Source organism: Anomaloglossus baeobatrachus, chromosome 6 (genome assembly GCF_048569485.1).
Source record: "Anomaloglossus baeobatrachus isolate aAnoBae1 chromosome 6, aAnoBae1.hap1, whole genome shotgun sequence".
NCBI lineage: Eukaryota > Metazoa > Chordata > Amphibia > Anura > Aromobatidae > Anomaloglossus > Anomaloglossus baeobatrachus.
In genome coordinates, this window is record NC_134358.1 from 455,650,534 (window position 1) to 455,664,531 (window position 13,998).

The 13,998-nt window shown below is 43.4% G+C and overlaps 1 protein-coding gene across 2 annotated transcripts in view; it reads right to left on the bottom strand.

The window, feature by feature from the left end:
- Window positions 1–506: 506 nt before the first annotated feature.
- NR1D2 (nuclear receptor subfamily 1 group D member 2) overlaps window positions 507–13,998 on the bottom strand; it is a 46,468-nt gene continuing 32,976 nt past the window's right edge. Inside the window, exons 6-9 of one of the 2 annotated variants that reach the window (XR_012724365.1) lie at window positions 13,618–13,803; window positions 11,830–12,040; window positions 3,473–4,923; window positions 507–3,423 (exon numbers count right to left, since the gene is read on the bottom strand). Coding sequence is in view for 1 of the 2 variants with exons in the window: in XM_075315288.1 (XP_075171403.1) it covers window positions 4,727–4,923; window positions 11,830–12,040; window positions 13,618–13,803 (594 nt within the window). In the remaining variant the exon portion in view is untranslated. Of the gene's footprint in view, window positions 3,424–3,448; window positions 4,924–11,829; window positions 12,041–13,617; window positions 13,804–13,998 lie in introns of those variants that run through there. The other variant, XM_075315288.1, reaches the window with a different exon arrangement.

The following is a 13,998-nucleotide window of genomic DNA, read 5'->3' on the forward strand; positions in this document are numbered from 1 at the left end:
GACCCCACGTCACCTCCTTCCCATCTTGCCCTGAGGCAGGAAATAGATGGGAAGGAGGTGACGTGGGGTCAGCAGAACCGCGCTTGCGCAGAACGAAGGACGCCGAGGGGGAAAGCGCGGTCCCGCGATTATGGGCGGTTGCTTGGTAATAAACATCACAGCACCGCCCATAATCTAAAGCCTGCGCGCACGTCACCAGCGGTGACACTGGGCACAGTGCTCATCCACGAGAGATGAGCACTGGGCATGCGCGGGGACCTGTGGAGCACTGGGCGGCGTCCACAGCTATGGAAATCAGCGATGGGGGATGGCCTAAAGCGGCAGGAGGCAGAATAACGGACGCCAGGCAGCCCGCCCCCGTGTCACATTTACAGAATCCAAATCCAAAAAGGTACCACTTTATAAACTCTGTACTTTGGTCAGAAAGGGGGCACAATAATAACAGGGACCTTTCTAGAATGCAGCCCAGGAGCTGCAGAGGGGGAATCTGTTAGGTTTTAGGGGAAATTTCTGCTGACAGGTTCCCTTTAATAGCAGCAGTAAGCTGGGTGTAATACTTTAGGTTTTAGCAGCAATTATCTTCTTTATAAACCCCAATTGAGGTCTAAAATGAAAAACTGTCCTATAAAATATAACTTATGACTATGATCTCCAGGCATCTGAGTGATCAAATATTTCCTGAGATATATATCTGAGCTAGCCAAAAAAATCAATATCGGACAGGCATGTATGTCCTAGCAGTGTCTTATAATTTGTCTGGTATAAAATATGGCTCTTGCGAGATCACGTATGATGCTCTAGAACATGGAGTGCCTAAATGTCAGCACATTAAATATATCCAGTAGAGCTGCCAATTTTTACAAACTTGCACCAGTGATGTTCCTGGTTTTTAATGAACTGTTGAACTTATAACATGTGATGGGCATATATGCCAAATGTAACCATTTACCTGACGGAGGCCAAAAAAAGTATTTTTGTAGCCACTATCAGGGTGGTATGCATTAGCATAACCTATATAGAAAAGTGTACCAGATTGTGCTATATGAAAGCTATGCAGTGGTATATTTTGAAGGATTACATTGGAGGTCTACATTAAGGAATACGCCCAATATATACCTGAAATATACTAATGTGATATGAGCCTAGTACATCTCATGAAAGAGCAAAAAAAGTAGAAGCAGCTAAAAGTGACTTTGATAAGTGTAGATGAGAGGCTATACCACGCGTGAATGTCTGCAGGTCGGACCTCAGAAGTCTGTACACTTCTGTAAGCTTAAAATCTCCAGCATCTTCATACAATAAAACATATAAAGGCTTGTAGAGAAAATATTACTCAGTCCTGGCATATCGGGGCATGCCAACAGATGATGGACAATATATCCTTGCTACAGCAGTGGGAACTTCATAGTTAAACAATTACATCGAGACTATCCATTTGATTGATTCAATCGAGTCACTGGGGTATATGGATAGTGGATGCTATGATTGTGTGTATGCATTTGAACTTGCTTCACTTTCTACAGGTCAAGAGCATCGGAGATCTAGAGATCTGTGCCATAATATTCTGGTTTGGATTGTACCTTAGTGATGTTGCAGGGCTCATTAGAGGGCCAGACATTGACTTATAGTGGAGCTACCACCCACTGGCAGACAGACAGAAGAGGGCACCTGTGCAAGAGTAGCATATGGACCCTTTACAAACCAGTAGCTGATCCTAATGCACAATCCCACCTGTTTTGGAGGAGGTGGAGGTGCCCCCCCCCTCACATCATGGGCCCCTGTGGACCTGTACAGGTTGCACTAATGGTATGTCCGACCCTGCTACCGCCAATAGGTGGCACTAGAGAGACTGTTTCCCATTTATCAATTACATACAGTATAACTGGTCACATTATAATTAATTATTATTGACTTTATAGCATTAAAATGTAAGTTCAGAAAACAGAATTGGTATGGCACATGAATTAAGAGAGTCAGAATCACATAAAATGCAATCAATAAATAAGAAACGTTAATAAGAAAAGCTCAATCAAAAGGTTAAAGAGTTCCCAATCACACATTTTTCATCTTTTACCACAATAAAATAAAACTTTAAAAATGATAATGTATATATAAAAAATCCATTATTGTATGCTTTTTGGTGCAACCCAGTCAGTAGAGAAAATTAGATTCTACAGCTTCTAAACTTAAAGGGGGTTTCCAATCTTTTTTTACATTGCCAGTTGGAAGCCATCTTGATAAAAGAAGCTATACTTACTACCAGAATCTGCAGGGCAGGAAGCAATGACGTCCAAGCCACCAGAGGTCATGGGACTGGTGGCCGTAGAGTCATCACTTGGGCTCCGCAGGAGATGGTAGGAGCAGGCAGCGGATTCCAGTGGTACAGACAGTTTGTTTTCTTCTTTTATCAGAATGGCTTCCCACTGGCTATATAAAGTTAAAAAAGACCAAAATTCCCATTTGAAGAAACCTATTGCTCAGTTTTACTCAGGCAGTATGACACATCTCTTACCCCAAAATACCTACTGTTCTTGGATCTTTATTTCCAGGATATACAAGGATGCTCTGCCAGTGAATCTTTTACATTGGGCCAGTCAATCTGCTCATGTCACGCACCCCCCGCGCACTGCTTTATTGATATGTGATTGACCCATATACATCCACAGGAGTATTTGCCTTACACATAGTGCAGTGTGAGTGGCGATGCACGATACAAGAAGACTAAGCAGTTTGACAAATAAGAAACCGCATGCCAAACTACTGCTCAATCCCACATAATAAAAAAAAAGATAACTCGTGGATAAGTTAGGACAATGAAGAAATGGCCAGCAAAGCAGCATTGTTCGCTTAGCCCGAAAAGTTTCTTTTGAACTACTGCTTTTACTCCTTAAACGTATCCGATGGGAGACAATCATTCAGACATTATTTTTCACATAGTGTTACAAGTCAGAGCTTTTATATAATGTAGAGATGTTACGCAAAAAATATATATATCCTTTTAGATAACATTCGCATGCTGCCATTGGGAAGAGACCACCTAAACGGTCAAAGACAGCAGGCGAGAAAGATTAGCCCTCATAGTTGGGTGGTATATTAACGCAATGGTGGGACAGTAAATTAGTAACAAAAAGCCCTGTAACTCAGATCATTCATGTAGTGGGGCTAAATGTTGTGATTGAGGAGTTACATATACCTCCTTTACGTTGCAGACGGTCATCCCCCTACAAAACTAGCTTTGCTTATGTCTTCAATACATAAAGTGCACCTCATCTAAATCTAATACAGTGTTAGGAACTTCTAAGTTACATTTCTACACAGTTTTAATGCTGCACTTTGTGAGCTCGAGGACACAAATATCTACAAAACTTTCTCCCAACTTTTTTTTTTTTCAAAGCAGACAATTTGGGAAAGTAAAGGTAGGAGCTTCCTCCCTGCTCGTGACTATGAGCAGGGAGGAAGCTCCTGTCCTTACTTTCACAAATTGTGTCTCCTTTGAGACTCTGGAGTAAATCCCAGTCCCCCTCCCACATACAATTACTTTGAGTGCCATGTTGTGCTGCTCATTAGTCACATTTGAATCCAGCACTTTATGGTACCTCGAGGCTATTTAGTTTTATATTCTCCCTAATACACATGGACGGTGACTGAGGTGATCCGGCATCTTAAGAACACCTGTATGCTAAGCCCTTATGATAATGGGCCATTTTTCTTGTATTATTGTGGACCTACTGTGACTTGCCCAATAGTCCTTTTCTATAGCAAGTCACTCAGGATGCAGCTTGGCTGCAAAAAGACCCAGTTGCACTGGGAGGCCTCCATGTAACAAATGTCCACAGCATACATTTTTATATCTGTCAAAAATAACAGGTTTTTCAATGACCGGATATCTTTGTACATTTTTTTTATAAATCCTATACATACTATCTATTTGTAACAGCTCCCTTCCTGGTCTAAATATTGCAAGGAAGCCGGCATATATTTATCTGTAACGCTCTAACTATATACAGTTTCCAAATAGCAAGTGTCAGTAAAAGATGACATAATATACACTTAAATACAGAAAAGGAACAAACTCGCACGCGCTAAAAATCTGTGTGACAGACAACAATCCAGATCTTGGCGGAGGCACATAACAGACCAGCAAAACATTTGGAAATGGTAATGAGATACGCACTTTGTTATATAGAGGATTTTCCAGACGCCTACAGACATGTGCCGGGCTATAAACAGTCTTATATAGCCACAAAAATGCCCAGTAGAGATTTGGTGAAAACAGATTTTGTTCTCTAAAAAAAAAGGTTGAAAATGCGTAAAGCCAAATTAGCGCAGAGTCTCTTCTTTCGAGGCTTATAGACATTTTGTTTCGTTGTACCAAATTTTTTTTTCCCATTGCCAAATCCTTAGAACCTCCTAGTTAGTGCAGAATAAGGCTTGAAGAGTCTGGGTGTGATGGTGTAATGCTGAAGCGTAAAGTGCAGATGTCTACGGGGTGTAGAGGTAGCCAGTTTGTAGGCTGCACCAATATTGATGAGAAGGATCCTCTGGGGGTAAGCCTCAGTCACTGAGCTCTAGTGGGCTGTACAAATGCTTTAGCTTGCCTCTCCTATAGGCAAGTTCTGGACTTTAAATCTATTTTGTTTAAATCTATTATGCCAGACACAGCCTCAGGGACACCGAATCTGTCACATGTTATACAGTAGATGTCATATATTAGTCATTTATAGGCCTATGGGTGAATTTTGAAAGCCAAAAGCTCCTCGGAGTGCATGTTGTTGAGTGAGCGCAGGTCGGCTAGCTTCAGGAGGAGTCTGGTAAAGGTGGAGGCCTCATTGGGATGGTTTTTCATGATTAAAGTCCTCAGTGCACGAATTAGCGTTTCTTGTAATGCTTCAACAGAATTGACATTTTCTATACCAGAACGATCTGAAAGCAATGTGTAAAAGAAATATTTAATAAAAAAAAAAATTCAGAACAGTACATAAGAGCATGCAGATGAATGTCACAGAGTCCTCACCACAGGACGTACACTAGATGCTGTACATAGATCAAACACAGCTGCACATGGAATCTATAAGGGTCCACATTAGGGGTCCTGTAGGAGGCCAATGTGCTACTGAGGCCCTGTACTCTCCAGTGCTTCTAGGGGAGAATATGTCAGGTCTACAAAATGTAGCGTCACTCAAGGAAGTCACTAATAGTTCAATCGCAAAGTTATGCTGATTGCATATAGGTCTTTTCACTGCGGAACAACTATCCTGACTCTTTCTGGTAGTAGTCCTGTTTAACAGATTAAACCAATCGGTCACCCCATTTGATATATCTAACCTATTAATATGGGCATACAGGTTATACACTGATGAAAATAATCATACCAGTGTGCGCAATGTGAGGATTTACAAGTCTGTAGTCAGAGTGACAGAGTGACTACAGACTTGTGGATTTAGACAGGACAACCCCTTTAAAATGGATCCTGTAAGATGCTATTAAAATATGTAGATTGACTAATTTCTAATGGATTTAATGCTTTGTTTTGTATAACGTTATATCTAACTGATGTAATGCAAATGCTACATATTCTATTCATTTCTACATTTCCAGCAGTGCAAATCATTTCTGAGCCATTCAGGTAAGTAAATATTCCCAATGAACGCACACGGCACGTGATCTGTGAAGGGAAGCAAGTGGAGTGCTCATTTTTTTTTTTATTTTTGCTATCAGATTAAATAAATCTGTGCACTGTAGAAATTCAGCTCTGCTAGGCGATGGCAGCGACGCAGTAAAGAGGCATAGACAGGGTTTCAGTCCAAACAAGGTCAGTGTTTTATTCACACATGCATCATAAACATAAAGAAACCGTTTTACTTCAGAGCAGGAATTCAAGAAGGAAAAGAAAGGCCGGCTTGGAGTTCAGCCCAGCAAAGAGTCCAGGACATACCAGTCTACATAGAAGTTTCCCAACACGGTCTCCTTCAGCTCTCCAGCCAAACCACCCACACACTGAGAAGCCATGGCTGCCTTTTTATGTTGTGCTAATTATGAACATGTGTCACATCACAACCTGACCTAGCAGAGAAGATCCAAGCCAGGATTAACCTCTTCACTGCTGCTCACCAGTGCACAGAGCACATGCTAGGAGGGATATAGCTTTCCTGCCCAATGTTCCACTGTAAACTTGAAATTTTGCAAGGAGAGGAACCACCTGGTGACCCGAGCATTCTTCTCCATGGCCTGACTCATCCATGTGAGAGGAAAATGGTCGGTGACCAAGCAAAAATGTCATTCTCAGCAGATAATAGCGGAGAAACTCAAGTGCCCATTTAATTCCAAGGCACCCCCTTCTCCACTATACTGTACCTGGTTTTGGCAGGGGTAAGTGTGGCACCCTACGGTTGGCGTCCAGTAAGGGATTTCCACATTGGAAGTACTCACAGAACTAGATGGACATAAAGTCTTCCTTCAGCCTTAGAAACTATGTTACTATGTTACATACAACACTTTCCACCCCAGGCCTGTAGGGGGAGCTCTACTTAACTAACGTCAGGCGTACTGGCAGATGTCCGTTGAAGTCTCCTAGAAATTCAAATGCTAGGGGCTGAGGGAGGCAGTTGAAACCGGTCGGGTCCAGTGCAGGACTGACAGAGGAAGCAATCTGAAAGCGGTGCTGTGTTGGGCTAGCACCAGGGAAAAGCCTAGCAGTGTGAGGGATCCTGAGTGAGGGTCGGAGGCAAGGCGAGACAGAGAAGGGGTGAAGGAACCGGTTCGGTACACCCCAGAAGACGCAACCCGGACACCGGAGTCCCAGTCTGCACGGGTTCAGTCAGTCCCAGCAGAAAAGACTGGATGCCAAGGGGACTTCAGTCTCCCAGCACAGAAACACTTGTAGCACAGCCATCAACAGAGCCAGGGACCGCAGCAGAGTTAGTGGTGCCCAGCAGAACGGTTCATTACGCCTGCTATACAAGTGAGAGACACAGGAGAGGTCAGGGCCAAGTTTAAAACAGCCCAGGACTTAGACACTCAGCAAGAAGGAGCCCTCAAAACTCACAGATGTGGAAATCCCAATTGCCACCTGACCACCCGGACTGTACTTTGGTGTAACCCTGCTAACATCTGTAAAGGTACAGAAAGAAAGACCCGGGGTGTGTGTGCGACAGTTATTGCTATCCAAGGTCCTGCTCTCAATACAGACTTTGTTTGCCTGAACATGGGGTGTCACATCTCAGCGGCCTTGAAGAGACAGATATCAAGACTTGTGTGGTAAGCTGCCTCCCTGTGTGTAAAATCTTGTCCTTTTCCAAAGGCTTCGGGGACATCACTCCACCTACGGGGAGCATTATAAACTAGCTGCTTCATCATCACCCCGGAGGTCTGCAAGCAGCGTCAGTAACATTACCGAGAACCGTAGGTGGTGTCACAAGACACTTTTATTTTATTTATTTTTACCATTATTTTTATCAGACTTCTTTTAACTGCCACCAGGGCCACGGGACCGGGCACAGCCACCTGTGACAATCTCCCGTGAACTAAAAGCCTGGTACCGCGGGTACCCCATGACATAAGCTTCTGGCGAAGGAAAACAATGGGATGCTCTTCTCCGTTAATTTCCTGAGACAGCACTGTACCCAGGCCCAGCTCTGAGACGTCTGTCTGTACAAAATTGTTTTTTAAAGTTGGCGTAATGAGAACAGGTATTTCACACAATACTGCCTTCAACGACCCAAAAGCCACCTCAGCCTAATCACTCCAGCATACCATTATGGACATCTTCCCTTTTAGACAGTCCGTCAAGGGAGCTGACAATGTGGTAAAATCTGGAATAAACCGCCTGTAGTACTCAACCAAACCAAAGAGAGATCTTACTTGTTTTGTTGTGAGGGGATAGAGCCAGTTTTTAATCACGTCTATTTTGTCTACTTGGGGTTTGATGACTCCTCGTCCAATAACATACCCCAGATACCGAGATTCTTCCACTTCTTGTAAAAGGGTACATTTTTTTGGATTGGTGGTTAGCCCTGCTTGTTGAAGAGAGTCCACTACTGCCTGAACCTTTGGTAAGGGACTCTGCCAATCTGCACTAAATACCACAATGTCATCAAGGTATGCTGAGGCGTAATGGCGATGGAGGACCACATCCATTAACTGTTAGAATGTCGCTGGTGCACCATGTAAACCAAAAGGTAATACCCAATACTGATAAAGCCCTTCAGGCATTACAAAGGCTTTCTTCTCCTTTGCGGTCTCTGTCAGGGACACTTGCCAGTACCCCCTATCAACTCATCCACCCAGGGTATGGGGTTGGCATAAAATTTGGATATTTCATTAAGTTTTCGGAAGTCATTACCGAACCGCAGTGTACCGTCGGGTTTAGGTATTAGGAATATTGGGCTGGCCCACTCACTCCGGGATTCCTCAATGACCCCCAGGTGTAGCATTGACTTAACCTCCTCAGAGATGGCTTGTCACCAAGCCTCAGGCACCTGATACGGCTTTAGTCGGACTTTGGCCTGTGGCTCAATAACAATGTCATGTTGTACTAGGGTAGTATGACCAGGAAAATCGGAGAAGACATCTGTATTCTGACTAACGAACTCCAGGGCCTACTGAACCTGTTTAGGGGAAAATGTATCCGCTAATTTGACTGTGACACATGCCGCTGAAACCAACGGAGGTAACGGAGCCTTCCCCGCAGGAAATGCAGGCAACGGATTGTCCTATTGTCATGGTCCCTATTCTTCCAGGACTTTAGCAAATTTACATGATAAACCTGTTCTGGCTTTCTTCCTGGTTGGTGTACCTTGTAGTTCACTGGCTCTACCTTCTCTATTATCTCGTAGGGGCCCTGCCATCTTGCGAGGAATTTGCTGTCTACAGTGGGTACAAGTACCAGCACTTGGTCACCAGGGTTGAAGGTTGTTACCCAAGCGTCTGGGTTATAGACCTGCCTCTGTGCTGGTTGTGCCACCTCCATATATTGCCATACAAGTGGCAGAACAGTCTCCATTCTCCTGTATTTTAGCGACATGTTCTACCACACTCCTGTGTAGGGTGGGCTGGAGCACCCATGCCTCTTTAGCTACATCTAGCAACCCCCGGGGATGTCTGCCATACAGTAGCTCGAAGGGCGAGAATCCTGTTGGATGCCTGGAGCACCTCTTGAACTGCAAACAACAAGTAGGGTAGCAAGAGGTCCCAGTCCTTCTCATTCTTGGATGCCGCCCTTTTTGACGTTTTTGAATGTTTTGTTGAACCTTTCAACCAGGCCTGTTTGGGGATGATAAACTAATGTGCTTAAATGTTTGACATTTAAGACCTCTTTCATACATCTGTTTTTTGCCATCAGACGCAATCAGTCGTTTTGTGAAAAAAACGGATCCAGCGCTAGATCCGTATTTTTTTCTCATTGACTTGTATTAGCGACGGATGGCCTCACGTTTTATCCATCGTGCGACGGATCCGTCAAAAAATGTTTGTCCGGCCGACGTCCACAGGAACGTTTTTTATGTGCATAAAAAAAAACGGACAGCGACGGATCCGTTGGCGTCCGTCGTTTGTTATAATGGAAGCCTATGGGCGCAGGATCCGTCACAATCCGTCAAATGACGGATCCGTTTTTTAACCGAGCATGCTCAGATCTGTAAATTCCATTCTGGTCAGAAATACTCTGTCTCTCTCTCGCTCGGAATGGGTTCATATAGGTTTTCAATAGCAAATAACCTTTGCCATGAAAAAACTGGTACGACGGATACGTTTTTTACAGGGATCTGTGGCATCAGTTTTACCACAATCGGATCCGTCACATCAATCACAAAATGGATTGTGACTGATGGAAAAAAAACACTGATGTGTGAAAGAGGCCTAACAACTTGCTAAGTTCCTTTATGATCTTTGACATAAATGGGATTCCCTGGTCGGATAAGATCTCTTTAGGAATCCCCACCCGAGAGAACATGCCCACAAGTTCCTTGGCTATTAGTTTAGCCGAAGTATGATGCAGTCAAACTGCTTCCGGATATCGTGTGGCATAATTAAGAACTACAAGTATGTGTTGGTGTCTCCTTGCGGACTTATTTACCGGACCCACCAGGTCCATGGCCACTTTTTCGAACGGTACCTGTATGATCGGCAGTGATACCAAGGGGCTTCGAAAGTGTAGCTGGTGACTGGTCATCTGACACACTGAACAAGAATCACAATAGCTTTTTACTTCTTCGTAGATACCGAGCCAATAAAACTGCTGCAGAATACTACGATCTAGGGTTTTCTTATGGCAAAAGTGTCCGCCAGGTAAGTGAGGATAGGTCAAGTCCATTACCATCCTGCGATAGGCCTGTGGCACATCCAATTGTTCTAACACCTCACCCCGTATTTTATCAACTCAATACAATAAGTCATGGTTCTCCTCAAAGCGTGGCAACCTGGTATCCGCCCCGGGTTGTTGGGGTTCCCCATCAATAATTAATACATTTGCATACCAAAATTGTAACCCGAGACATTTAAGTCTGACAATCCGGGAACCGGTGGCAAGTCCTCTACTTCCCCAGCCATTACTTCCATAACTGTCGTCTCCTCCTCCTCAACACGATTGGAGTTTACCCCTACAGCCGGCAGCTCCTCCTCAAGCTCACAAAGTTCTTGCATTCTTTCTGTAGAGCCTTCTGTGGTTTTTACTGTTGGCCATAGGGCCAAGAATAGTGGAAAGTCCCTTACAACTATCAGTTCATAATGCAGGTTTGCAACCATCCCCACTTCGTGGCATCATCTCCCGGCATGTGTTTTTATTATCACTAGAGCAGTTGTATACTCTTTTAAGTCCCTGTCAGTGCACATGCCAAATTTTCTGCCGGTGAGCTCAGTGGGTTGCACCAGGCTATCTTGTAGTCTTCTGATTGAACTTTTACAGCAGCCTCCATCTCCGCAGATGACCTGGACTGGGTGTGCTTCAAACCTTTCATCCAGGACATATATTGGCACCCAACCAGAAGCACAAAAAACAAAAACAATTGCCCCGCCCTCACTGCGTTTGCCTGCTTCAAGCCACCAAAAGTAGGGATTCGGCTCCAATAGGCGATGGCAGGGATGCAGTAAAGAGGCTTAGACGGGGTTTCAGTCCAAAAAAGGTCAGTGCTTTATTCACATATGCAACATAAACATAAACCGTCTTACTTCCGAGCAGGAATTCAAGAATGTAAAGAAAGTCCAGCTTAGAATTCAGCCCAGCAAAGAGTCCAGGACATACCAGTCTACATAGAAATATGTTTCCCAACACAGTCTCCTTCAGCTCTCCAGCCAAACCACCCACACACTGAGAAGCCATGGCTGCCTTTTTATGTTGTGCTAATTACGCACCTGTGTCACATCAGAACCTGACCTAGCAGAGAAGATCCAGGCCAGAATTAACCTCTTCACTGCTGCTCACCAGTGCACAGAGCAAATGCTAGGAAGGATATAGCTACCATTATTCACCATACCCTGTACAACGTCACAGTACTCACTGTTGGGTGTCCAAATGTATATAACAAGAACCATGTAAATGGTTCATCTATGGGTAAACCCTAGTGGACGTTGAGCCCCTTGATGAGACTCGTTACCAATGTAAAGAACTAGTTTCCATCTCGGAGAGTTATTCAACAGCTCAGAGGAAGTGGGGATTCAAGTTCCAGGACACCCTCTGATCTGGCATTTTGTCTTTCAGGTTGTAAAAATAATTTTGATGCCACATTTTGATGTAGTCAACAATACTATAATGCATTTGTAATAAAGACAGCAGAATTTGTTAGATGAGAGCAAGAAGTGTAATGGAGAAAAAAAGAACGTATCTTGTGTTCTTACCAGCAGAGACGAGGACAACTGCTGTAAACAAGCTCATCTCCTCCTCACTGAGCTGCAGAGCACTAAGCTTCTCGCTGAATTCAAACACAGAGTTCAGCAGCTCCCCGGCTCCCATCGAGCGCAGCTCTTCCACACGGTACTTCTTCCCACTAAGAAAGGTTACAGTATGTTCTTTTGCATCAAACAATGACGCAAACCGTACCATCAATACCTGGCAAAACAAAAGAATAGATGAAACAAACGTTTACATTGTTTCGATCGTTAATTTAAAAAACAAAGAATTCACATTGTGCAAATTTCAGATTTACCAGAAAAGCATTGTGTAAAGCAAATTGTAAAATTGGTTTCCATTCCCCAGATGCAGCTTATTTTAAAAATGCAAACTTTTCTCACCCTTTATGGGTCCAGTGCTAACACTCCGCCGCCGCTCCCGGGGTCTATTATTATCGGCAGCGCTGACGCCCTGTCAACAGCACTGCAGCCAATCAGTGAACTCAGCACTTCAGAGCGGCTCGGGCCGTCAATTTGGGGAGAAACATTGAGCTCAGTTATTAGATGCTGTGCTGCAGATAATATAGACACTGGGAGCAGCATCTGGGACTTAGGGTAGGACCTGGGGATGGTGACAAAGGTAGAGATTATCAAATTAAACTGCTGGTTTAATGGCTTTCCAAAGCCCCATTAAAAAAGTGCCTTCAAAGGGCAAATTTATGGATGAACACAAAACATTTTTTATAAAGAAAAATGAAAAATGTTACCAAAGTTCTTGTGAAATGGATTTGCCTCAAAAAAGGAAATGTCTGTAAGGGCTTATAGTCACCTAATTATATCATTACTTAAGGTAAAATGGATCTGTCAGCAGATTTCACAGTACAAACTGTATACATTAATAAGCAGATCTTTTAGACCTGCTGAGGCCAGTATACTTACTTTGAAAATACAAGTCAGATTAGCTGTAGAATGTTTTTTAAAAAATATAACCTCAATCTCCAGCCTCTTGGTGTATGTTGTCTGCTGCTGAGGTCTCCCACTGCTCAGTACAAGCTGCATCTGGGTGGGTGGACATGGAGGACACCATATAGCTGGTTTATATTATCATTCTGATGTGGATGTTTGTTGAAAATAGACCGGCCTCATCTAGTCAAAAAGATCTGTTTTATACAATATTAAAAAAACAGGTAACATATCCCCTTTAAGGGCAAGTCCAAACATTTTTTTCTGCATTATTCCCCTCTTATGGGCTTAAATGACATCTGTTCTGATCTGTAAGAAAAATAAGTCAAATAAAGCCCATGTGAGTGGCACCAAGTGGGGAATATTTTGTAGAATCGGTTGCACTGGGCAGGTATAATGCCCCCTGGACATTTTTTTATTGCGTTTGGGGCGAGACTAAAACATTTAAACTGCCAACACCAGTGTTGGTAACTATTAAGGTGACAGATGAGACAAACTGGTGCTCGTCCACAGAAAGTGAAGACACCAGAGCTGCAGAGGAGTAAGTATAGCCTGGGCTACAATGCAGCTTTTTGCAGCGCTAGTGACGTTTTTTAACCATTTAGCTACAGCAATACATTGAGCTGGTATGCAACCGAGTGGACTGTAGCTGCCACTGAATAGTAAAAATCAAATCCAAGTTCTTAAGGGACTGAATAGGGTGAAAATATAAAAGAAGGGTGGATTTTTTAAATTGATATTGTGAAAATACTGGTGTGCATTAGTACAGAGATTTTGTTTTTCAACTTGTGGAATGACCCCTGTAAGTAAACACCTTCATAATCAAATGCTCACCTCGAATGTTCCAGCCTTCAGCAAGTTAACCTGATCATACTGGGACAGGTCTTTAAACCCTGGAATGCGCTTGGCAAATTCTACAACTTCTTTTACAGCTGGGGTGAAACTCATAGAAAACTCTTCCCAGATCTGAGGTCCCGATTTATTTGGGTCAATGAAAGGAGAGACACTCATTGGACAAACCTGCAAAATATACAGAGGATTGTAAGAACATGAGCTAGAGAATCCACTTCTTGGTCACATTCGATATCAGCTTCCCACAAAGCAGCGTGGTTGTAGAAGGTCAGTCAAATTAAATTAGGGGCGATTTCTACAAAAACAGAAATGTAACAAACTCTGGAAAAGTAATTCGAAAAATTAACCTATAAAACAATAAAA